The sequence below is a fragment of the Anolis sagrei genome, chromosome 3, assembly GCF_037176765.1.
Source record: "Anolis sagrei isolate rAnoSag1 chromosome 3, rAnoSag1.mat, whole genome shotgun sequence".
NCBI lineage: Eukaryota > Metazoa > Chordata > Lepidosauria > Squamata > Dactyloidae > Anolis > Anolis sagrei.
This window is the reverse complement of record NC_090023.1, coordinates 217,319,390-217,346,531: the sequence shown is the minus strand read 5'-3', so window position 1 is coordinate 217,346,531 and position 27,142 is coordinate 217,319,390. Positions and strand designations below refer to the sequence as shown.

The 27,142-nt window shown below is 41.1% G+C and overlaps 1 protein-coding gene across 1 annotated transcript; it reads right to left on the bottom strand.

Annotated features, from left to right (window-relative positions):
* Nucleotides 1-516: 516 nt before the first annotated feature.
* On the bottom strand, nt 517-27,142 carry PPRC1 (PPARG related coactivator 1). The gene is made up of 14 exons (XM_060768236.2): nt 26,971-27,142; nt 16,289-16,429; nt 15,167-15,319; nt 13,610-13,708; nt 10,320-13,167; nt 9,379-9,432; nt 8,268-8,328; nt 8,008-8,075; nt 5,796-6,636; nt 4,228-4,383; nt 3,345-3,411; nt 2,256-2,377; nt 1,586-1,737; nt 517-911 (listed from the first exon to the last, which is right to left on the bottom strand). Exons 1-14 carry the CDS (start codon nt 27,076-27,078, stop codon nt 808-810), a joined length of 4,974 nt encoding a protein of 1,657 aa, XP_060624219.2. The 5' UTR covers nt 27,079-27,142; the 3' UTR covers nt 517-807.

Here is a 27,142-nt window from a genome sequence, read left to right as displayed (position 1 = left end):
AATTCCCCCACACGAAGCTCTCTGCAGGCCAGATGGTCAGGTAATCTAATAACATTCCCCCGTACAGGCCATATCTGTGCCGCTGGATCAAATATCAAGCTCCTGCTCCAAGTTCCAGGTAGAATTTTTCATCACAGCACTTTGGCAGGGATTCTACTTCAAAGCTGAAGAGCAGTGATGTTCCCTGGTTTTTATAACCAGGTGGACTGAAACATATGAATATACAATATCACCTTCTCTCACTCTGTTAGTTCATGTACATGATAGGAAGAATAAGCCTGGAATAAACTGTGGAGGTTGGGGAGATGTAGGAGTTTTTGGGGGGGTTTTTTGGGCTCACCTCTACATTTTAACTGTTTGCAGCCTGGATTAAACACATAGAAGACAGAGCAATTGGTACTGCAAGAACCACAGATGCAGCAAATCCTAACAGCTGATATCCAATAAAGCCCTCCTCTAAATACCTAAATAAAAACCTCCCACAACAAGAGACACAAATGGACAAACTGTAGCAGATTTAGTAGGTCTATGATTAGAGTTTATTGTCTGCATAGTGATTGAGCAAACTGAAGGGGGTACTTTTCCATTCTTATCCTCACTGTCAAACAAAGTGTCGAGCTTCTTAAATAGTCTTTAGAAAAACAGGATACAAATTGTTTATTGGGTTTTTTTTACCATATTTCATTAAAAAAATCATGCTGAACATAGCAGCTAGGCCTGGGGGGCACCTACCCCTGCAGCCAATCTGAGGTAAAGGCTGGTGTAGGCAGATACCTACCGGGCAAAATGAGCCCGGAAGAGCCAGCGTTACCTCCGGCGTCCCCGCTGAGCCTGCTTTAACAAGGTGTCAAAGTCAAGGGAGTCAAATTTGTTTTTCATGGGACTAGGCTCAAAGTCATCTCTGTTAGAGTCTGAAAAACAGAAGGAACAACCATTCATAAATGAAAATTAGCAACTAAATGTGCACATTAGAAAGCAAAACTGGACATAAACATGTGGGATTCAGAAAAGGCCAAGATTTCCACATTCTCTGCTGGGAACCACCTCTATGTTCTAAACTTATGCCAGAAATCATGGAATTAACTAAGCTAGATCAGTGTTCCCAACCTTTTTTTAACCAGGTACCACTTGGACCAGGGACCTCTCTCCAACATTAGTACCAAAAAAGTTATGAATTAGTTTTTGGTCAACTTTAGATTTAGATAGGTTATTTGGGGTACTGATTCAGAAAATTGCATCGGATAGACCACATCAGCACTAGTTTCTGATACAGAACATAAGCAATCCAGTAGTCGCCATCTGCTCACCCACAGAAAACCATATTTAATAATCTAGAGCTGATGTGGTAAGTAGTAATATTTCGTGGGTAGTCAACCTCTCCCCTCCCGACATCCTCAAGGCAACAGTGTAGTAATGGTGAGTCTGTGAACATATTTTTGTTCTTGTGGACCACAGATTGGGAACCCCTGAGCTAGGTATTTACAACAAAGGAGGGTGCTGACTGCTTCCACAGGAGGAACCAATCACTTAAATACTCCCATCTGGTTGACACTCTGAATACTCACAATCATCTCTATTACCTCACCTAAGTCAGTGTAATTCCTTTTACAGAACTGTCGGCGTCCACCAAAGCACAGGTCAAAGGGCTGCTCATCAGGACGACGAAGTGCCTGCCCACCATCTATGGCAGCATAGGCTTCTTCGGGGTAACGGTACGTCACAAAGCCATAATTATCCCTACCAAGTAGAAGGGACAAGATGTAGTAACTTTGTACCCAGTACGTACCCAGTGAGGGACAAAAAATAAAGATGTGAAGAAACAAAACAGACCATGTACTCCAAACTCCGTCTCTTTATCATTTCCCCCTCTTCCTATGAGCTCCAAGTTTGTCTGATTCCTACATCATGCTTTAAAGTCAAACCTCATATCTTCTTCTATAACCATTACATTTTTATTACTATTATCATAATGTCATAAGAGTTAATATACATTCATCATGGGAATCATTAATCATAATCTTTCCCATGAATTTTAAAACCCCTGGAAGTTGGCAGACCTCGCTGTTTTTTTGTGGCAGCATATTCCACAGGTTCATTTGTAGGCACAGAGATAAAGCAGTACTTTCTTTTATTTCTCCTCAGTCTATCATTTGCCTTCACTGAATGAACCACTGGTTCTAATACTGTAAAAAGTATATATTCTAACTGCTAACTTTTCCTACACCATTCACAGACAAGCTGGAGCCAAGTCTTACCCATGCTCCCGGAAGTGCAGTGTGCAATCTTCAATATCCCCAAAAATGGAGAAGCGGTGCCGCAGCTCTGAAGATGTCATCCTACTGGAGATTTTTCCTATGAAGACAACACGGCGTTCTTCCTATGTACACAGTAAAAAAATGGAAAGAACTCAGGCACAGTCCTATCACACAACCACCTTCCTCCTACCAATCCAACCACTTCAATAACATTAAGCATATACAGCTTTTTAAAAAAATTGTTCTTCCTGCTTTCCTAAGCAGGCTAATTGAAAATGAAGTGCCTCTGCTTTCTGTGAACGACAGAGAAAATGACTCCCTCTTCTCTAGAAAGCGAAGCAAAGAAGTATTATGGGATATCACTGGATGCCATCCCACTGGGTTCAATACTGCTTCTGTACAAGCATGAAATATATAATACACATTCAGAAACTGCTCCAATCTGAGACCTTGCCTACAGGCCTGCCTGAAAGACTTCAGCAATCTCCAATGTTCTCCAAGGGAAGGAGCAAAAGCCCAAATAGGACTGCAGTCCCCTAGTAATTCAAGACTACATGGATGGTCAGACAAAGCAAGTGCTTTTCGCACTTCAAACTAAAAAGAATAAAAATATTACAAGTAAGGGAGCCAAATGTGCATCCAATATACATTTTACCCATTGGGAAAATGTGTAAAAATATTTTTGCATATAACACTCTAGTTTTGCCAATCATCGGTGGGTCAAGGATATTGAACCACCATCATTTGGTTCCTGAGACTTCAGTGAAGACTCAATACTTGAATTTCCTTTTAAAATAAATATCTAGTAGAGATTTTCTGGAAGCTAGAATTATGGGTCTGTTAACTAACTATGGCACATCCACAGTTGTGGCTATGGCTTAATTTCACCTAGACCAGATGCCTTCTCTTCATCTGGGTCAAGCCTCTGCCTCTGGTAAATAAATGAATGGCTCTAGATCCACGTAATGGAAGTTCATCAGTTCCACAACAGGAAAAGCTATCTATGACAATCTTTAACAAGTCAAAATATGACCACTATAGGGCTGCTGTCCTTCCCCAATAATGCTACTACATTCCAGCAATACTCACTATTGCACGCTCTTTGTATCTGATTTTCTGCCTTTGGTAACGCTCACGGGAACTGCTTGAAGCATATCTGTATTGTTGTGGTGGTTTTTAAAGAAGTCAGAGCATCAGAGAGTTAGGATTAAAGGCTTTTTCTATGTTTTTTTTTTTTTTTTGCCCAGTAATACATTATTATTTTGATGAACATCACGAAATAGCAGTAAATAGAAAGAAAACAACTTTGTTTCAGTCAGGAATGGGATAGCAGCTGCTGCTTGACACATACCCCTCAACCCATCACAGGCCCCGATCCAGGAGATCACATGCAGCCTGCATGTTGATCACCATTATAACAGGGCTGGGAATAATAATACTGAAATTATTTTTAAAAATAGTTTTAAGACCTCCCCCCCCCCCCCCCAAAAAAAAGAAATTACTAACTGCATAAAAGGAATTACCATATATACTCGAGTTCCCACTCTGTTTATACTCGAGTCAAAGTTATTTACTGTTATAATAGATTAACTGGACTATTTTAAGGAGTCAGTAGGAAAAAAATTAAGTTGTTAACATATAGATTTATTTAAAAAGAAAATAAACTGATTATCAGTGTAAGTTCAAAAATATAACTTTTCTCTTCCTTGATAATGTAATTTTCCCCTTCAAAATCCAAGTTTAAGACACAGAATCCATCGTAACAATTATTTTAAATTTGGATTGATGCTAAATTGTACAGTGGAAAGGACATTCTAAGTTAAATTCAACTGAGAAGTTTCAGTGAAAGAGAAATCATTATGTAAATGGGATGGTTCAATGCGTATACTGTATTTGCGACTAACAAATCAATTTAGGTCTCTAGCAGAAAATATTTTGCTAAGAAAAAGCAAAAACAATAGGATTGTCTCACTTTCTCCGGCGGCTCTTTCTCCTGTGCAGAGAAGGGGAGCGGGAAGATGATCTTGATAAGTAGGAAGAGTACAAGGACGATCGAGATGGGGACCTGCTTCTTGACCGGCTCCATGAACTTCCACAGGAAGAAGAGCTGGAACTTCGTGAGCGACGCCTAAAGATGAATGATTTGCTTAATGACCAACATCTGCACAGATGTGCATAACAAGACAAAGTAGCTCTTCTGAGACTTCTAAGTCACTCAACTTGTCTGCCAATCATTGGAAGCAATACTGAGCTAAATGGGAATGGAAAAGCCAGCCCTTCTGTGGAGATGTACTGCTCAGCTCAGTGGGTGGATAAACAATAATAATTTCCTCACTTTCTACATACAAGCCTGCCACCTGCTGACAATTGGCAAACCCAAAATAATGTCTCATTTTCAGGACTGCTCAGAATGAGACGTCAGACCATGAAGTTGCATCAGGAGGCAAGTTCTGCAAAGAAACTCACAACTTTTGTGCTCAGTATGTAATGTGCAAATTAAGGTTTTCATGTTTATCTATGTAATTTCTATCAATAGGACTTTACTATTCACCTTGTGCTTTACTTCAGATGGAGTAGATATGTATGAAATAATATGGACTGTTGCTAGTTTTCCAAAGCTTTAGGAAAGACCTAGTCAGTTTTCTACCTGATCCTACAAAGACAATAACTGGGCTCAAGATACACATTTTCAAAACTGGTTAGCCTCATTGTAATACAATTATATTCTTTGCCAGTAACACCAGTGAATATACTAACTGAAACTTGGGCTTTGACTTCAAACAGCTCAAGTTAACAACAATGATGAAAGAGAAGCAAAGGCCAAATGAAAGAGATATGGTCCAAAAATGGCCAATCTGGAGGTAGAACAGTTCGTTATATCTCTGTTATCCACCAAGATAGAACTTCAGAATTGGTTGTCTCTCACACCAAGAGAGTGAAAGGGCAAAGGTATGCTGGATACACAACCACAACAGGGCAGTTTACAAACTATTCTGAAAAAAAACGTTGGGGGTTCAGTGTTTTATAATCCAGTACTGTCATTCATCTGCTGCACAAAGGGCAAGAGCACCTTAATTTCCTGTTCTGAACCCAGCCCTTGAATTGAGCACTTTTTGCAAGAGCAGATTCCAGCAGTACTACTATAAAAATTCCTTACTTAGCAATCTCCTGCCATCACTGCCACCTCAGCCCTTCTTCCTATAAACAAACTGAATGTGAGTTGAAATGTTCAGACCAGAAATTGCTCTGGAAGACATGAGCATATTTATTCCATGGTAGAATCCAGAACACATTAAGGCGTAAAAGAGCCTGGTCACCCCAGTGCTAGCTTCATCATCTCCAGCATACATGATTACACATACTATATACAGCAGCCACGCCACTTTCAACATTTCCGTACAAATGTCAATAAAATATTAATATAACTCAAAGTCCACAAAACTTCAAGATGCCAATTAATTAGCACAGCAACTGATTCAGAGCATCCTCGAAGGTGATGTGCCCTAGCAGGAGGAAGGCAAGAGGAAAATGATTACTCACCTTCGCCAGCGCTTGGATGGTGGAGACCGAGAGCGTGACCGTGATGAGGAGGAAGAGGAGGAAGAGCAAGAAGAAGAAGAGGAAGATGAGGATGAATCACTTTCACCATCAGAGCTGGAGCTGAAAGACTGGCTGGCACGATTTCGTCTGCCTTGACAGCTGTCCTTTTGGGGGCTGACTGACTTCTGCCTCCCCCGATAACATCGCAAGGAGCGTTTGGAAGCCAGGCGCTTCTGCTGAACCTCCTGAGGTTGCTGTAAGGTTGATTCTGCTCCATCCCAGCAAGGTGATGCAGCTGGCGATAGCAATACAGAACATGACCCATCACTGTCCCTAGTCTTAGACCTTGGTGTCTTAGTCCGGTGGTCCAATGGCTCTTTGTGCAGGCTTAGGAGGCCGCTATTTAACTGTAGTGACTCTGACACCACAGGGTCTGAGCTAACTGTTACAGGAGTAGATGCTCTGATCTGGTCCTCTCCAGCATCAGCAGGGCTGGGAGCCCTCTTGGGATTCTGGCAGCTAGCAGTTATACTGACGGCGCCTGAAGGATCCAGTCTGGCAGGAGCAGGAAACTTATCAGCAGCAGGTTGTTCTGGTGTTTGTTTTGCCATGATTGTGATAGGCTTTATAGTGATATCCAAATTCTGTTTGACATTCCATCGGGGACCTCCGTTTGACTGAGCAGCACTGAGCTGACAGTAGTCATGTTCACCAGCACCTACATGGGCTGGAGCTTTTCTGTGTGGTTTGGCACCTTTCTGAGACCCAGGTTTCCCCAAAAGTGAGACAGCTGCCAAAGGTTTCCATAGATGATGAGGTGGGGTGGCTGGAGGAGTCAAGCCTACAGAAGAAACAAAAAAGAGTCCTCGGGCTATAGAGGAACAGCTAAAACAGAAAACCTATGCACTACAGAACAGACAGAACACTTTTTTCCTGCTAAGGCAACCTGGATTACCATCCTTTTCCAATGAGCCATCCCCAAGTGGTGTGGAATTCTAGTTGTCCTTTCCATTGGGCTGATCCAGACAGCAGGGGAAAGGTTTGTTTTTGTATCTTCTTTAGTAAAAAAGCTTAAAGTTTTGTTGCCTTCTGCGGCAGAAAGTTAGAACGACTCGAAATGACTTTCTTCTACCTTTCTATTTTACCAAGTCTACAATAATAATGATAATGATAATAATGATAATAATAATAAAATTTATTTGTTACCGATCTCTCCTTATGGCTCAAGGCAGACACAACACAGCTATAACACAAATACCAAATTATACACTGACTAAGTAGGTCTGCCGGAAGAGATGGGTCTTCAGATGTGTTTTGAATTCTGACAGCTGATTAAGTTGTCAGATCTCTTCCGGCAGGTCATTCCACAGTCTTGGGGCAGCCCATGAAAAAATCCTCTGAGTGACGGTTACCAGTCGGGTTCTGGCTGGTTGGAGTAAATATTTCCCAAGGACCTAAGTGTCCTAAGGGGTAATCGTACAGGAAAAGGTGATCCTGTAGGTAACCTGGACGCAAACCATGTAGGGATTTAAAGGTCAGACCCAACACTTTCTGCTTTGCCCAGAAACCAGTTGAGTAACTTTCATATGGGTGTAATATGTTCACTGCTAGATGTTCCTGTCTAGCAGTGAACATATTACTGTCATGTTTTGAATTAGCCGGAGTTTCTGAACCATAAGCTGTAAATCAGATAAGCAAATCACATTCTTCATGATGGTATTGGATTGCCACTCTTATCAGATTTATCCTTGTTGTCAATAGCACTTCTGAAGCGTTATCATTTCTCTACCCTGCTGAAAGTTAATGAACCCCCCCCCCCCCGACTAAACAACTATCACTGGGATTTACAATTGTTTAGGTCATTTATTATTTACTTTGAACTGCTATGAATTTGTGGGGGAATTATATTAAACCTTTAAATAAATATTTAAATGTTTAACCTGGCTCTAACCCCCATACAAGTGTGAGTTTCAAAGATGCTGCCTCAAAAAAGACTAATCTTAAAAGGATAACTACTCAAGAGAGAAAAAAAATATATGAGTGAAATGAAGAACTGTCTTCTTCCTCCACCCCATTTCCTACTCCACTCTGCCTTCCAGCCCCCCTCAAATTCCTAGCAAGAAATGTTTTAGCATTTTCAGTTTCAGGGTCACTTCTTTAAAACATCCAACCCACACAAAATTAAAAGAAAAATGTAATACAAAACCTTCACCTGCAATATTGGTGAGCTCTGGTGCCTGAAGCCGGTCTACCATTTTCTTTTCTTGTGGTAACTCAGAACTGAAGAAGGGAGGAAAAGGGTTTTATTACAGAATGTTACACATTCTCAGCAGTTCCTTCCCCAATTCTTAGAAAGCCAACACTAGCAAGATTCTTGAATCAAGTTTTTTGCCTGGTCTAGAAATTTAGGACTATTTGCCTGACCAGGCTGAAATGAAAACAAAACCGGTTAGGGCTGAATGCAATACTCACCCATCATTCCCTAAAGTCAAATTTTCCCTGGCCTTTGTCACATTAGATGCTTCCTTTTTAGCTGAAGAAACATAAAAAGAGAGTCAAAGTTGTTAGTTAGGAAGAGTAACAACAAGGTGTCATGAGTAACAAGAGGTGTCATGTCCTATCTGATACATACACAAGATCTGATTCACTAAGCATCACAATTTTTTAAAACAAAAAACAAAAATGTACCCTGGAAATCCCAGTTTACATTGTACTTTCAAACTATTTCTGCTTCTATTACGACGAGAATGTCAATGGAAGATACATGGATGAGAGAGGCAAAAGAAGTAAATCTTCTGCATCTTGTATAACATAGGAGAACTTCAGACAGAATCATAGAATAAAAGAGTTGGAAGAGACCTCATGGGCCATCCAGTCCAACCCCCTGCCAAGAAGCAGGAATATTGCATTCAAATCACCCCTGACAGATGGCCATCCAGCCTCTGTTTAAAAGCTTCCAAAGGAGCCTCCACCACACTCCGGGGCAGAGAGTTCCACTGCTGAACGGCTCTCACAGTCAGGAAGCTTCTCTTTCTTCCTTGTTCTCTTCTATTTTATTTTAATTTGAAAAGTTTATATATTGCCTACCTACAAATCAGCAACTGAACAATTTAAAATATCCATCCAGTTTACAACATGAAACAAGACAACCAACGCAACAGCAATCAAATATTTTAAATACTGAAAAATATACATTACGTTTTAATTCAAGGCACTCTATTCTGTACTTTGAAACTCTTAAAACAGTCAACTTAATCCACAAGCTAAGCAACATTGCGCTGGTAGTCATGATCTGGAAAACCTGGTATGTATGCTTTCTATTTTTTGATGAAAAATCATTTCACTGACACCAGTTGACTGAGCCCAGCCTGTTTAGTTTTTCGAAGAAGCTGTGATTTGGGTAAACAGGCAGAACAGACATGTGACTTGAACCATTACTATTACAATTACCATAATGCAATAAAAAGTGCCTTTCTCCCAGTATGAGATCCAAGGCAGTTCACCATATAAAGTAACTGAAGAAAGCTAGAAAAATTAGCAAAGCAAGGTGATCCACAACAGCTTGGCTCATTTAATTTTTCACCTTCTGTCTTTTCAAATTGCTCTAGCAGGCTGGACAGGTCAGAGGCTTCAATTCCTGAGGGGGAAAAAGGACAATATTAATGAAGTAAGTGCATTTCTTTGGGCTTCATGATTTCCCATTAGAAACCTCGCTGGCTCAGGTTCCGCTCAGAGAAGATGCTACTTCCAATTACCCTCTAGCCTTTATTTCTGAATCCTAATCCTATTGGCATTTGAAATGGGCTGAAGAGGAAATATATCACTGTTTTAGAAATACTCAATACACAAGACAGCATGCAAATATGTGCATGCAAGTTCATCTACCTATGCATAAAAACTGTTTATGTTAGCACCTTGTTGAATTTTTTTTTTATATATGATATAAACAGATTCCAGACACACAGTAGGATAGAAAGACATTGCATTCATGCTAGAGCAATGCTGTGGAAGCTTTCAGAATCTTTTTCCTTATAACTAAAATCCCAAGATCCATCAACTGGAATCTGATACAAAAGACACATACTGAGAATTAAAGAATTCTGAGTTCAGGAATTTGTTTGACTACCAAAAGTGAATGGAACTTATAGGTCTATGCATAAATTCACACTATCCAATATTCTCCCCAAACGTTTTCATTTCCGCAGTTGAATTTAGGACAGGGAAATCATGTTAATCAGGTTATTGTCAGAAAATCTGGAGTTAGATTTCCTTACTAGTCCACTGCAGATCTACCACTCAATTCTGATACATCTTCTATATACTTCTGCTTTAGGGAAAATGTATCCCATTACAAGAAAGCTCTGTTTTAAAGAGGCTGCCTCCCATAAAATAGGGCTATTTCAAAGAGAGAAACAACAAAGGGAGACAATCTGAAACTGAAACTTATCCCACCACCTGTAGTACCACCGCATGAAGTGCCAGCTATTCCTGGTAATTATCACATTAAAAAGTATAGCCACTCACCAATTTCACTGATAAATGCCTGAACAATATCCTTATTGCAGCTGCCCTGTGCAATGCTGAAGAAAGGTTGATGCTTCCACGTACGGGCTGGTTTCTTCAAAAGCTGACCAATTTCATTCACCTTCGGGGGCACTGCTGATGCAGGGGGACTTGTGGGACTAGCATTCTTCTTATCTGTCTCAGTTGACATTGTTTGTTTTTCTTTCAGTGAGGGAGCACACAGGGAGGAGGTCTCCTCTGTTTGTTGTTGGGCAGCAGGCAAAGCTTCTTTGGCATTCTGCTGGAGAGCGGGCAGAACAGAAGGCTCTTCAGATGACTTTAGTGTGCCAGTGTGCTCTGTGACTTGCTTGGAAGGTGGCAGAGAAGGGGGTTCCTCCAAGGCCTGAGGGCTGGAGCTCTTTCTAACATGCCCTGGAGGCTCCACAACCGAGATGGGAGAAGACGGCTTCTCCAACTGCTGAAAACTGCTTAAGGTCTCCTCTGCATTGGATTCAACAGCCAAGGATTGTATTTGCTTCCTTGGGTTAGATACTCTTCTGGCAGTGGTCTTGACTGCAGCAGGAATTTGCCCTCCAGGCCCTTGGGTGGACATTCCTGGTTTTTCATTTGCTGCCAAGTTGTGCCCTCTGAAGGGAGAGGACGCTAGTGTCAAGGGCTTACTGTGCTGGGCAAATATCTTTTCAGAAGGAGCCAGAGCAGGCAAAGTGCCAACTGGGGGGTTCTGCATAAGAGTCCTTTGATCCCCATAAGCGATGGGCAACACTGGTGGTGGTACTGGGATACCAGTCCAGAAGGGAGGCTGTGGTCCCAGGCTCCACTCCATAGAACCGTAAGGCAGGCCTGGGGTAAAAGGTGGCAAGGGGACAGGTGGGGGAGGCCAGTTCGGAGATGGCACAGGAGGAAGCATATGAAAGACAGGAGGACAAACCTCAGGAGCAAGAGGTGGAGGTGGCAAACTTTGGTAACTGGTTGGCAAAGGGGGAAAGTGAGGCCAGGAAGGCACCGGTGGTGGCGGCTGCGAGCTCAAGATGAAGGGATCAGGAGGGGGAGGGAGGAAAGACCCAGAAGCTGTAGGAAGGTAAGGTGGGGGTGGTATTGGCGGCGGTATTGGGGGCACCTGCACTCCCACAGGGGGAAAGGCATCTGCATGGCTGGGCAATGATGGTGGAATAGGGACAACTGTGGTAGGAGCAGCAGTGTTCAGACAGCCAATCTGAGAAGAATCTGCAACTGCTACTGCAGTTGGGACTGGCAAAGACACATGCGTGGAGCTGTCTTTACCAATCAAAGGAGGAGGCATGGAGGAGCTCGTTGGCTTTTCACACTCCTTCACCAGCTCTGGCTTAGCCACCTTGGTGGGTGGTGGAGGAACTATAAGGCAAGGAAGGTCAGCCAACTCTGTGGGAAGTTCAGGGAGAGTGGGCCACTTGCTGACGCTCTGGTTCTCCATTATGCTCCTGGTTCCTTCATCATTAGACTGGCGCTGCTGTCGGCGCTGCCTATATTCACTTAAGCTAAGAAGTTTGGGCTTAGCTTCTTTTGTTGTTGCTTCCTTAATCTCCTCATTGTTGGGACAGAGGGAGCTCTTAGGAGGCTGCTCTACAAGATCCACAGTGCCGCTGGGGAGCAACTGGGAAGCTTTTGGGCTTTCCATATCATTCACTGGCAAAACGGCTGAACTTTCTTCTTCAGGTTCACTTTGCACTTCTCTCTGATAAGTAGGCTCTGGGTCTGCACTCCCTGTGTGTTGACTAGACAGCCCCTCTTCTCTGTGTGGTGAGGTTTCTGCACTTTCCAAGTTTGGCTCAATTGAGGTTGGGGGCTTTTTGTTTGATTCGCACTTTAGCAATTCCTCCTCTTGAGTATCCAAGCTTTCAATTGGCTGGGATGCTTGGTTTGGAAACAACTCACTCTGACCTTGTTGTTCAGCTTTCTCCTGCCGTTTGTTGGTTGATTCAACATTGCATACAGAGTTGCTTGGCTTAGTCTTGGACTGCTCTTCAGAGGAGGTACAGATCTCCTTGCAATTTATAGTTTCTTTGTGCCGCTTTATTTCCTCACTACATTTTTTCCTCTTCTTCTTGGACTGACCACGTATCTGGCCCTTCTCTGAGCCAGAGACACTTACATGTTTAGATGCAGGTCTGCTCTTCTGGTCACCTAGTGGTTTCTGAACTTTCTCCTCTACTTGTATATGGATGTCTTCTGCATTTTGCAGGACACCCCTGCTTGTTTCCTTGGCCTGTTTGTCAAGCTCTCTGCTCAGGACTGGAGTTTTGGTGTTGGTTTCAGCTAGTATGTTTTCCAGCTCAGGGACCACAGGGTCAGAAGGCCAGTTACTATCGGTTTTGTGTGAGAGCTCCATTGTCTCAAAATTATGCAGGGCAACTGGTATTTCTATGCTCTCTCCATCTTCTGGCACTATTTCCAATACAACTGGACCAGCAAGGAGTTCCTCAGCAAGAGGCTGACTTTCAGGGCTCAAGCATACAGTAATGTTGCGCTGACAGTAAGGATGCATTGACCTCACCAGCTCACTGAGGGAGATACTCTCTGGGGCAATGACATAGGGACCATCGCTTTCACCAGGGTCTCTTTTAACTTCCTTTGCTACAGGAATCTCTACCACATCTGCCACAAACCCCTGATGACAGCTTGTTGCAGAACTCTCTTCCTCCTCCTCCTCTTCCCCATCACTACGTTGCAGCACAGGTGGGTCTCGCTCCCTGTGCCGGAATGGCCTTCGTTCCCCCCAAAGTGCTTTGCTACTTGGTTTCTTTGAAACAGGCACATCTTTTGTACAAGCTGCAGTTAGTGACAAGGGAAGGCTGACAGTGCTGGCTTCAACCTGCAGAAGAAAAAAAGAGTAGTGGAGCAGATCAAGCAACAAATTATTGTGCAGTTAACAAAGGAGATGAACATTTGACTTTTATTTATCATTATAGCTATACTGTTGTGTTGCCTGTAAAGTCTAATGTACAGAGAATATCCATTACTGGAATTTCATTAGTTTCTTACAGTTGTTCTGTCTTTATTCAATGAATCACTTTGTGCCTTTAACACCAGGAAACTTTGTTTTTCTCATTTCTTCACTATCTTGACATTAGAAGTTGTACTTATACAATTGTTTCGTGATATACTAAAACTAATTTGCCCTTTGTGTTTCTCCCCATCCCATTAGAACAAATACAAAGCAGGGATTGAGACTTCATAAACAAGCAGGAAAATATTAACAAAACCAGAAATATTGAACTGGAGCACCTACTACTCAAAAGACCCCACCATCTCACCTTGTCTGCCATGATGGTACACAGTCTAGGTTCTGTAAAATCCTCGGGATTTAAGTCTTTCTTAGGGGGTGATACAGATAAGCTGAGAAACCTCTGAAACTAAAAAAAAGGGAAAAAAGTGTGGAAAGAGTGAGCAAACTCAATGGAAATATAGTATAATTCTATGAATCACAATTTCATTCAAATTGTGCCAAATGAGCGTATCAAGAAACCAACGAATTGATGCCTACCAGGGATACAAGTCTCCATTTCAGGTTAAAACCAATGTGGTGTAATAGTCTGAGTGTACTCAGCCATGGATATCCACAATCTTGGACAATCTTGGGTAAGCCACTCTCTCTCAGCCTTAAGAGGAAGATGAAGTCGCCTCTGAACAAACTTTGTGAAGTAAAACCCATGCTAGGTTTGCCATAGGGTCATCGTAGGTTGAAATGACTTGAAGGCATAGAACAACAATCAACCTCCGCATTCTTAAAGGCACACTTGGGCTCTTTGTTTATCGTAAGCAAAATGCAAGGGTATAACCCATCACAGCAGCTACACGATTCTGAACATGCCCATCAGGGGGCACTCTGACTCTATGAAATTTAGAGCAAGCTATTTGGGGACACCAAGAGAGATTCCTGCCAAGATTTTGTGAATGACCAAGTGTACATATACATGCTTAACAAAAGGAATCTTGTTTAGTCTTAGCCAGGAGAAAATGGTGTCACCACTGTTAATATGCAACAAAGATGTGGCTATTAAAATACCATATAGACCGAGTGCATAAGAACATTTCCATAACATCTGAGGAGAACAATGGTGATGCAATTAACATGGAACTGTGACTTGTATCCATGAAAATCAAAAAGAGGTGATGGGGGTTCAAAAACACAGAGCTCACTCCACAAAACCCATCAGTATGTGCCTTTAAAACTTACAGGATAAGTGCCAATGCAGTGGAAGAGGCTGCTAGGGTCACTCATATCTCTGTCTGCTTTGGGTAGGGGAAAGCATGGCTACTGTAAAGATCAGGTGCAACAACTTCTACCACTGGGCCACAAGTTTATTTATTTATTTACAACATTTATATGCCGCCCTTCTCACCCCAAAGGGGACCCAAAGCACCCAAGTTCTTAGTATTACAAAAGCAAAGTGAATATTACACCACCCTCCACCAAATCTATCTTCCAGTTAACCAAGCCAAGATTGAGTCAAAGTTTATAAAGTACTAAGCCAGTAGGCAAGGGACCTAAATACCTTAAAACAGGCCTGCACAACCTCTGACCCTCCAGGTGTTTTGAATTTCAGCTCCACGAATTCCTGACCATTGGACAAGGTAGCTAGGGCTTCTGGGAGTTGAAGTCCCAAACACCTGAAGAGCCACTGGTTGCTCAGGGCTGCCCTAACATATTCCTTTGCCTTTTAAAAAATGAAAAAATCATGAAGTCAACAGGCCACTTGAAGGTACATACACAAAGAAAAGCTGATAGGAAGAATCAACATGTAACTGATTCCTCAACAGAGAGCAGAAAGTCATATGCCCAATGAGTAATGTTATAAATGACATCTTACTGAAGAATTTTCACGCTCCCTGGGAGATGTGAGTAACTCAGAGTCTGGAATTGTGTCAAAAGGAGAAAGAGACTCATCATCGGTGCTGTCCAGTATCTCAGTGATTGCGGTCAACAGGGAAAGCTCATTCTCGGCATCCATGTGGCTCTTTGTCTGTTGTTGGGGAGAAAAGCAAGCCAGGCAGAGAAAAACTATTCAGTATATACACAAATCTCAAAGATACCCAATGTAGTTTTACCTGATGGCATTATCAGGAAAGGAAATGGCAATTAAGACTGTTTTAATGTTCTTAAATTCACACAATGAAAAGAGGTAATTAAGATTTAGAGGTCAAATAATTTTATTAATGAAAATCAAAAATGCAAGATCAAAGTAAACACACTTTTCATGTCCAAGAAGCCTCAGAATGTAATGATTATAATGATGATGATGATGCTGAGGATGATACTTGAAATGCCTTTTAGTTCACAAGCTACAAATCCTACCTAGTCCAGCATCTAGAAGATATCAACATGGGGAAATCTAATAGAGCTAAATTCAGCAGCACTTACTGCTGTTCCAAACTATTAAACAAGAATTGAAACTGGAGGCTGGCATAAAACTTCAGATCTTTAAAAGATAATTTTGCTTCCTCTGCCCTTCAAATCTATGCCCATCATTTACCAAGAACCAAATGATAGCATGTGAGCAACCAGCCACAAAAATGTTTATGAACTTGTAAGTATACATTAGAACAGGCAAATCAAGTTTCACTGTATATACCCATAGTCCACTTTTGGATTAACTTTAAATAGCACTTGTCTTGATTATTATTGAGAAAGTCTGAGACAGGAAAGGCAATCAGCTCATGATCGCTATGGAATTAAACGAGAAGACCATTTAATGACTAGGCAACTAGATCTCCACAAACCCATCCCTTCTCAACCTAGTCCATATAATACATAACTACTAAATCATAAGAGTTTTGTGAAAGCATAGTATTGTATCAGATTTGCATAATTTATCATATTTAACAAACAACAATTTTTATCTTTTGCTACTTTGACACAGCGCTATCCCACATGGGAAGACCACAGGGTGATGGAGAGCCACTCAGCTCTGAATAAGCAGAATGAACCATACCTCATTCAAACTACTGAAATCTTCAATGATAGAGATGACTGAAGAGTCTAAGTAGTCCTGCATTGTTTCAAGAAATTCTCCTGCTTCAAGAATGGTTTCTGCCTCCAATGATGCCAAGTGTAAATCCTCTGCCAGTAAGTACTTTGGGGAAGAAGGGAGAGAGAAAGAACAGCATGTAAAAAAGAAACAAAGTGAAGTGGATGAATAGATTAAAGATAATTGATTAAGGCAATCAATAAGGTCCTTCCTAATACTGACTGTAAACCAACATTACTTCTCTCTGCACCTGGGGAGCCTCAGCTGGCTAGTACTGCTTGCACAGTACCAAGAGTGGGGAAGACACAGGCAAGCTCTATAGCAGGGATCCTCAAACTTTTTAAACAGAGGGCCAGGTCATAGTCCTGCAAACTGTTGGAGGGCTGGATTATAATTTGAAAAAAAAAAACCACGAATGAATTCCTATGCACACTGCACATATATTATTTGTAGTGCAAAACCACTTAAAAACAATACAATAATTAAAATGAACAATTTTAACAAATATAAACTTATTAGTATTTCAGTGGGGAGTGTAGACCTGCTTTTTTGGCTGATGAGATATGATTGTTGTTGCTGTGTGCTTTCAAGTTGTTTCAGACTTAGGTTGACCCTGAACGAGGGCCCAGTAAATAACATTGGGGGGCCATATCCGGCCCCCGGGCCTTAGTTTGAGGACCCCTGCTCTATAGCATCCAGCGGTGTATTTCCAGTCCACAAGTTTCTGCTTCGAATGTGGGAACCTTTTACACCAATTACTTTTAAGAATTATTTTTCTTAAAGAAAATGAATTTTAATTCACAGTATTTGTTTTCTTAATGGAGCTTCAAAATTTGATATTTTTTTTCCCTACCAAGGGATCTTGGTTTATGAGGCTGCATTTTGACATTTGGCATTTGCCAGTAGTAGATGCCTCATTATACTTTCAACATAATAAAGAAAGCTTTAACAATAGGAAAGCTTGCATTTGTAGGCAAAACTTGAAAATTAAAAAGGTTGCACTTATCAGATTACAACAACCTAGTATACTGCACCTTGAAAAATTTGTGAAGGGAAGGTTATCTTCATTCTAGTACAGGCAGTTCCCAAGTTACAAGCAATATAGGTTCTGTAGGTTTGTTCTTAAATTGAGTTGGTTTGTAAGTTGGAACAGGTACATTTTAAAGTGTGACTCCAGCCATGTGTGTGTGTTTTGGATAGCATAGGGAAGGGTAAACACCCCTGTGGTGTTTGTTTTGAAGTCTGTGCCCCTGTTCAGAAGATTCCATCTCCCTGTTCCTGTGACAACAGGATTTTGGAAAATTTGGCTTTTGTGGAACCAAGGATTAGTGAGAATGCTTCAGCGGAGACACCTTTTCCCATGATAACTCTTTTTGGAGTGAATTTCCCTTCTGAGGAATAGATTTCTCTCCCTGTTGTAACTATGAGTAGTTTGCAAGCCAGATGTTTGTAACTCGGGACTGCCTGTACAAGGCTAGACAACCTGAATATTTTGGTCTACAGAACTCACAATTGTCCCTCCTAAATTGTCCAAACATTTGGAGGACCTTAGTTTGCATATCCTTACTCTAAATCCTCAGAACCACAAGTACCTTAGTGTTTTACTCATTAACAAGAAACAAACACATTGATTAACATGTTGTTTGTTGGAAAGCCATTTTATTAGAGGTCTAGCAATGCAGTCCTGAATTTCTACCCAAGACTAGAAGGCCATTACAGGTTAATTTCTTTCTATTCAGTTGTCTGTTTTCATGTCCTTCTGTTGCTTAGCCCTAAAGCATGGAACTTCCCTCAGTCAGTCACATGAGAAGTTTTCAAGTCAGAAATTCAGAGTTCTCAAATCATGAACAAGGCTCTCTGTGTTACTGGAGATGAAGGCACTGGTCCTATCATCCACCCTGAAAAAAATCCAGCCCTCAAATATTTCAAACATCATCAGTTACTCATTGCAGGATCTTTAGAGGAGTCTTGGGAGAGGAGACATTTACTGGAATAAAATAAGCAGTTAGGGGTGCCAAGAATAAGAAGAGATTGCAAGGTGCTGCAGAGTCACTACAAATTGTTCAACTTCAATGAGAACAATCACTTTAATTTTTTTTTAAGCTCGGAGAAAGTAGTTACCCTGTAAATGCTATTTCCCTCCTTAATACTCCTAAAAGAACAGGATAAACAAGTAGGAAGCACTCCCACTCCTGAGTCAGCAGAAAGCATACACACATAATCTCTGGGAGGAGTCCTCATACTGTCCGGGCAGATGTTCTTTGGCTGCTGAACTGACACATTTGGGTGGCAATCTGGCCAGCAAAGCATGCTTGTGCTAAAGTATCTGATGGAGTTCAACCATGCAAGGGAATTCCAGATGTAAATGTTATCTAACTGACCATATAAAATAACTTTAAGGACAATGTTATAATATGATAGGAGTGCAACTACAGAAAAGCAACGGACACCAACTGTGTTTGCTACCTGAGCAACCACTAGAATTCCATTAATGTTGCCTTATTTATGTTCAACATTGCTCAATGCAGTCTAATGCCAACTAAGGAATACTCAAACCCAAGTTTCAGGGGTACTGCTGTACCACACGGTCCTGCAAACTGCTACTGATGCACACACAGGCATCCTGTCCTGTTGGACATATATGAATGAAAATTCTGCCAACCGACAAATCTTGTATTTATTGAAGGTTCTGAAACAGGAGATGTGAAGATGATTTTAATAATTTGACAGGAACATAGGGGAACAGCTGGTCTTCTAAGAGACTTGTGCTAAGATATTAAAAGCCTTAAAGCTTAGCACCAATATCAAAACCAGACTGGTAATTTGTGAAGTCAGTGTTAACACTGGGGTGATACATTCAAAGTAATCAACTTCCTACACACTATTTTCTCTCTGAACTTATGTTTCCACTAGTAGTTCCACATCCAAACACACTGCAGTAATTCAGATGAAAGGTAAGCAGTGAATGGCTAACAGTCGATATATCTTTGACCTGGTCTGGTCATAGTTGATACAGGAGCTTAAGTATAATTATCCTTAACAATAATACATGAAATGTGCTCAGGGGCTGGGCATAGGGATAGGACTGGCACTTGTCTTTCTGCTTCTGAGCTGTGCTAGATGCCACTTGCACCAATGACGCATTCATAAAAGCATTGAGCTACAATTCCATAATGAAAATGTTGGCTTCTCTACATATGTTAGAACAGCAATGAGAAAGGTGTGGATTCTTTATGCGCCAACTACCCTAAGCAAAATAGATTCCAGGTCACTATGACAACACCATGACATCGGGTTATCCAGCACGTCCATCAGGTGAAGAACTATGGTTGAGCCATAGCCAGAGAGCACCATACCAAGAGGGAAGACCTTGGACAATCCTTAGGGATTCTTCCAGCAAGATAGTGTCCGAGAAAATTGAAACCTCCAGGCTGAGAAAAGGGTCTGTGCACACCACTGCCACAAGCTTCCAAATGAACTCGTGGACCCAAAAGTATCAGGAGCCCTGTACACACAGTACACTTTATATGAAATGTATTTGGAGGGAGCAGTGTAGAAGAAAATAAAGTTTTGACAAAAAAGAAGAATGATTATTTATACAATTTCTGCTTTGAGTTCAAAGGAGACTAACCTCTATGCTTGTTACCTACATTGAAGTGACCACCCAGTACACTACTGTAACCAAGTACAACTGTCTATTTATTTTTATTGCAAAAATAAACAGAACAGAAACTACAAATCAATCAAAATTTGCTAATAAATTCACGTCATTGCTAAGCATTAATACAATGTACAGAATTTAATCTGGTATCCAAAGTTAATGTCTAATTTCAGCAAGCATCATTCCATATAAGTGCATGAGTGCTTGTCTTCTTGGATTTGTTGATTGATTAGCACGGCAAATAAAAATAGACCACCCTGTGGTTATTTATGTCCATTTCATCATTCAGTTTCTTAATTCTTTTGTATTAAATTTTCTGAAACAGTTAACTTTTCAATGACACATTGTAAAAAGTGTTGTTTCCACTTAAGTAATATAAAGATGGCAGAAACAAGTCTCATCGATATTTCACAGAAGAAGTGAAGTGTGTTGTTTTTAAAGAACTCTAACATATGCACACTTCTGTTTCAACAATTGTACTATTGCTTATCATCCACTAGGGTTCTTCAACTCTCAGCTTTGCTTTCAAGCTAATTATTTGATTGTCAAAAATCCAAATACTGGTCTTGATGTTATATGCCTTCGAGTTGACATCAACTTATGATGATTCTATGAATGACCTTCAAGATCTTTAGTCATCAACTGACTTGCACAGATATTGTCAACTCAGAGCTGACGCTGCCTTGATTGAATCAAGTGATCTGTAATGTGATCTTCTTTTCCCACTTCCTTCCTTTGCCAAGCATTATCATCTTTTCTGTTGACTTTTCCTGGTATGTCCAAGGACAAAACCTCAGTTTAGTCATATTAACTTCTAGTAAGAGTTCAGGTTTTATTTGTTATAGGACCCTTCATTTGACTTTTCAAGCAATACATGGTATCTGCAGTTCTCTTCTTCAGCACCATTTCAAATTCATTGATTTTCTTCCTGTCACCTTTTTCTACTGTCTATCTTTGCACTCATACATATTAGAAGTACAACAGTATGAACGATCTGACTTTAGTATCTTTACATTGAAGGATCTTATTTAGTTCCTCCACAAAATTGTAGGTTTTTTTTCTGATTTCATAATTATAGTCTCCATTTTGATTGATGACTGAACACAAATACACAAAATCTTTATTTATATGCCTTCATTACCCATTTTGAAGTTATATAAACCATCTAAGTTTTTTTTGTTTTCTTAATGTTTAGCTGCATTTTTGCTTGTCCTTTCTCACTTTTTTTCTGACCGATTTTCACCAATAGTTTTTCCACGACTTTGATATTTTCAACAAGTAATACGGTACAACCTCTCTAAATACCATAAAGGCACCAGATTTTGTCTGATTTTGGAAGCCAAGTGGAGTCAGCAGGTGTTGTGGCTCACTCAGTTCTTTTCAAGTGAACCATGACTGTTGTAATCTGTAAAACACAGCTAGTTTTCTTTTTAAATTGTTTGGCACATGCCATTATTCAATTTATATTTACAATATAATCAGTTGTGCCTCTTCCTTTTCTCAACCAAGCTTGGATATCTGGCATTTCACACTCCTTGCCAACCTGCCATTTGTATACATTTGTATACATAGGGAACCTTATTCACCCAAATTCCCTTGAGATGAAACCACTGTAAATATACCACTATAAACATAAACTTCATTTACATTAAAGTTCTACATTAGGCTGAATTCTGGTCATTTTAATGCTATAGCCCTGGAGATTCCTGTTCCCGCTGCTCCCAATTTCATTAACTTCACTAAGGCAATCATAAAAAGTTTTCATTATGTCCACTCTTATCCTCCAATTAAGCAGAATAAAATTTGGGGCAGATTAGAAAGTGTTAAGCAATAATGTGTTGGGCATATTCTGCAATAATGTGTTGCACTAAACTATTAAATAAGATGAAACAATCAGTATTAAAACTAATTTGTGAAATAAATGTATTATGTTATGTTGATTGTTGATTATTACAATTTTAAAACATTCAGAATATCCTGAAAATCAATGAATTAAAAACAAAATACTGATGTTCAAAATGCTGTTAGCATTTAATGATTAAAACAATTAAATCTACAGATGTTGCTGAAAATCTTTGTGATTTAAGGTAATGAATTATTTTTCAACAATTATTTCTAAGCTCTGATTCTAGGATGCTGTTCCAATAGGCAGCTCCAATGAGTGAAAGGATGTGCCAGACAGGATAGAAAGCTGCCTGGGAACAAGTTTCCACCCAAAGCATGTTTAACAGCTTCCTTTTTTGGACAAAATGGATGGGCTTGGTGTAAGAGGTTCTAATTACAAAGACTTGGCTGTTTTCCAGAAGTATCTGGTAGCATACTTTCGTTTTCTCACCAAGTTTCTCCAGGAAACACTTCTCATCTAGTCAGCCCCCCTTTAAATACACAGCATCCAGAACAGACCTGCAGTCCTAATCTCCCTCTCCCTCTTCCAAATGGAATAGCTGGCATAACTATTAGAGTTTCAATTTAATATGGATACGTTCAAGCCAAGATGTTTTAGATACTGTGAAGACATGAGTTCTAGATCTTGTCCCCTCTCCCCTCCTTTGTTATGACCTCATAATATTAACAAATTACTAACTTTCAGGTGCTATTGCACAACTTTCATCATCCTATCACCCATTGTGGTTGGTTTCAAAGAATGTTGCTGCCCTTCAGCATCCAGAGGACAAAAAGTTTCCTACCACTAATGCAGGCCAACGGCAATATGTGCAAGTGGGCCTTAGTATTCATAGGGTGTCCATAGGGTTTGGTTCCAGCCTCTCCCCTGCCCCAAATTTACATATAACGACACAATAAAATGGTATCACTTTAAAAAATAGCAAAATCAGTTTGCCATTTGCATTTTTTAAAAAAGAAATCAGTTTGTGCATGGTTAAATCCATGGATGCTGAATCCCTGGATATAGAGGTACAAATGTATTACATTTCAAGAGCTCAAAACTAACGTGAACAATACAGTGTTCCCTCACTTATCGCGGGTGTTATGTTCCAGGACCACCCGCGATAAGTGAAAATCCGTGAAGTAGGGACGCTATATATGTACAGTACTGCCTCAGCATGCGTGAGGCGTAGGACCACCCACTCCTCTCTCCCCCTCCCCTCCCTCCCTCACCCACCCAATCCCGCCTTCTCTTTCTCCCTCCCTTCCCCCCTCCCTCTCCCCTTACACACCACACTTCCTGCTGGCTCCTCCTCACACGCATGGTTCCCCCTCCCCTCCGCCTTCCCCCCTCATGCGTGGCTTTTTCACCTTCTGGTGGCTGCCCTGGGAAGCATGGCATTGCAGGGGATTATTTTAACCATGCGTGGGGGTCCTCACAGGTAACGGGTATTCAGTACAGTGTTCCCTTGCTACTTGTATATTTTAAATTCATTTTTTAAAAAAACTGTGAGACAGCGACTCCGCGAAAAGTAAACTGCAAAGTAGCGAGGGAATACTATACACAGAAGCAAAATATTTCAATACAGGATACAACTTGACATGAGATTTGGATCAAGTAATATTTTTTCTTTTGAAGTCTCAAAAATGCTATAATATTTTTCTTTAGTAACACTAACAGAAACACTAATATTTTTCATGATGTTGTGAAGGGCCCCAACAGGTGAAAAGCAGTTGTTGACAAAATTTCTCACCTCCCAGCAAGAGTTACCTCCCAAACAGGAGATCCACTCAATTTCTTCAAAGGAAGTGTTAGGACCCTACCTCCAAGAAAGAACATACAGTTAACCCTGGGTATAACACAACTAACTAAATGAATGAAGATCCTAGTGGGAAAAAATCATGGAAGTTTTTGTAATGTTTTACGGAAAGCTATACCTACAGTTGCACCTAATGCATGTTACCTCTTTTATAAACATTTAGTCACAAAACCCTATGCTAGTGATGATGTAATACTCCTCCCTTCCACCAAACCTACAGCAACTTAAACTTTCAGCTCAAGATCCAGAAATCCCTAGCAAAAGGTCCCTTTCCTTTATACTTTAATATTTTCTGCTAGCTAGACACTACAAGGATGAGAGGATGCCTGGGAGAAGGATGCAACCATACCCAGCTTAAACAGTGAATGGGAGGTATCAGAAATACTAACAACCAGATATAATATTGGGGAGGCAAGAGTTCAGATGAGAAATTAACTTCAGAGATTTGTACAAGGATATATCACTTCAAACTCAATGTAGAACAGCTATATGCAAATTAGACACCTCTCCCACTCCACATATAATAACAGCAATAAAAGTTGTCAACTAGCTTCCTTTTATCACTCTCTGCACACACACAAAACAAATTATTCTCTTTTCTCATTGTTGGGAGCAGTGTTTGTAGTTACATACTTAGTTCATTCATCTCATTGCATGAGTGCAGCAGGGAGGAGCCGGCATGGAAGAGTCCAACCAGTGTGAACTCTTACTGAGCAGATTGCAAAATAGTCGGCAAACACTTCATTGTTATTTATCATTCCTATCACACCCTTGACTCCCATAAACGGCTTCTGTCCTAAATTGCTTTTGTTAAGTGAAAACACTGCAGCAAAATCCTTTTTTAATAGCCAAGAGAGTATCACTGCAGAGAACATGAAACAGAATATGCTGGTAGATGGAGATGCACATGAATTGTGTTCTCTTAGATGAATTAGTGTTACAATTGGCTCCAGAATACTTCATGAGTATCAAATTCCATAGATGCTCCAGTCCCATTATATGAAAAAGTATAGTGAAATTGTGTCTCTTTTATAAAATTACATTTTTGCATTTAAAAAAAAACAACAACACATTTTCAAGCCATAAGTGGTTGGACCTGTGGATAAAGAATCAGTGGATAAAGGGAGCTGCCTGTATTGAAAGACAGTATCCTTAATTGGGGCTGAACAGCAAATGGGAGTGAACACCCAAGCATTTGGGGGGTGAGGGGTGAGCAAAGCAGTAAGAGTTAAGGAAAATTATTGACTTGTATTTTATGTTAAATGCACTTTGATTGGTATTGTATTATATTGTGAGCCACTTCAGGTCCCATTAGGGAGAAAAGAGGGATATAAAGATTTATTATTGTTACAGATTATTATTATGTACATATTAATATTGTAATATAATAATATAATACAATATAATATAATATATATATATACACACACACACACACACACACATATATATTAATAATATTGTATTGTAATACAATATAACACTAATAATAATAATTCCTATATAATATAAATATATTTTTAACTTCTGTATTGTACATTTTATATGTTGTAAGCAGCCTTGGGTCTGTCTGCAGAGAAAGGTGGGGTAAAAATATCTTAAATAAATAAATAAAAATAAGATTTAAGGAAATCGAAAGTATCAGGGATCCTTTTTTTTTTTTTACAAGGCTTCCTCTGTTTTTAAACAAGAGACTTCATGCTTTGATGGCATTCTCCTGCCTGAAGGAGGTTGGACTTGAATGGCCCTCGTGGCTTTTTCAATAATGATTCTAGTCTGCCCCCTACCCTACAATGCTGGTCATGGCTTCCTCACCCTGAGGCACACAAAAAAAGAGAAGCCAAGCTCTAGCAAGCGTTCGAACCATAACGGCTGGGATCTACACTGCCAAATAATGCACATATATGGTCAGCGTAGAAGACCCCCATAGTTCATGCAGTTCAAAGTTGTACGTCCTGATTTGATTTTGATTGTGAGCCAATCTAAATAAGAAAAAGGCTCACATAAACAATTTTTCACCCACTCTTGAAACTCTTATGGGGGCCCTTCCCCAGAGCCATATAACCCAAAATTCACTGCAGAAAATCTGCTTTGTAATGGGTTATCTGAGTCCAAAGCAGATAATGTGGTATTTAAATCAGTTCTGTGGAAGGGGACTTTGTCACTGCAAGAGTGGGATATAAATATTCTAAATGAATAATAGTAAACAAACTGAATTATGTGGGTCTACAGGAGGCATATACAAACCATATTCCAGTATATCAAGGCAGAAAATCCCACAATATCTGCTTTGAATTGGATTATCTGAGGCCCCTTCCACACAGCTGAATAAAACCCCACATTACCTGCTTTGAACTGGAATATATGGCAGTGTGGACTCAGATAACCCAGTTCAAAAAGGATATTGTGGGATTTTCTGCCTTGATATTCTGGGTTATATGGCTGTGAGGAAGGGCCCTGAGTGCACATTGCCATATAGTCCGGTTCAAAGGAGATGATGTGGAATTTTCTGCTTTGATATTATAGGGCAGTGTGGACTCTGCTAACCCGGTTCAAACCAGAGGTTGTGAATGATCTGCCTTGATATTCTGAGTGATATGGCTGTGAGGAAGGGTCCTGAGGGCACACTGCCATACAGTCCAGTTCAAAGGAGATGATGTGGGATTTTCTGCCTTGATATTATAGGGCTGTGTGGACTCGGCTAACCCGGTCAAAACAGAGGTTGTGAATGATCTGCCTTGATATTCTGAGTGATGTGGCTGTGAGGAAGGGTCCTGAGGGCACACTGCCATACAGTCCAGTTCAAAGGAGATGATGTGGGATTTTCTGCCTTGATATTATAGGGCTGTGTGGACTCGGCTAACCCGGTCAAAACAGAGGTTGTGAATGATCTGCCTTGATATTCTGAGTGATATGGCTGTGTGGAAGGGCCTCAGGACCACGTCAGCGGAGAAATGTTCCCGTGTTCCCCATTCAGACGAATTTAGAGTGTCCCAAGGGGGTCCCAAGAGGCGGCCTGGCCTTGGGAGTCCTCCCAGGCGGCCTCAAAGCAAAGCTTCCTCGAGGCGTGATTGCTGACGTCCTTCCCGGGTTCCCCCTTCTTCCCTTCGCAGTGTAAGAACCCTGGTTCTCCAATGCCCAGCGGCCCTTCTGCCTTGGAAGCCTCCCCTCAGAAGGCCCTCCCACGCCGGCCATGCCGCTTCCACGTGTCCGCCTGGCCGCAGCCTCCCTGCCCGCCCTGCCCTTCCCCGTGCGAGGCCCCCTCCCGGCCCGGCAGGTACCTGCGTGGAGGAAAGGCCGCCGCCCAGTGCGGGGTCCGCGCCGCCTCGCAGCGGGAGGGTGCCCCCGGCCCCGGCGTGCCCCGCGCCGCCGCCCCACAGCGCAGCCATCTTGGCGCCTCCTCGCCGCTCCTCGCCTCGGCAGCCCGGCCGGCACTCGAGGACTCCCGCTCCC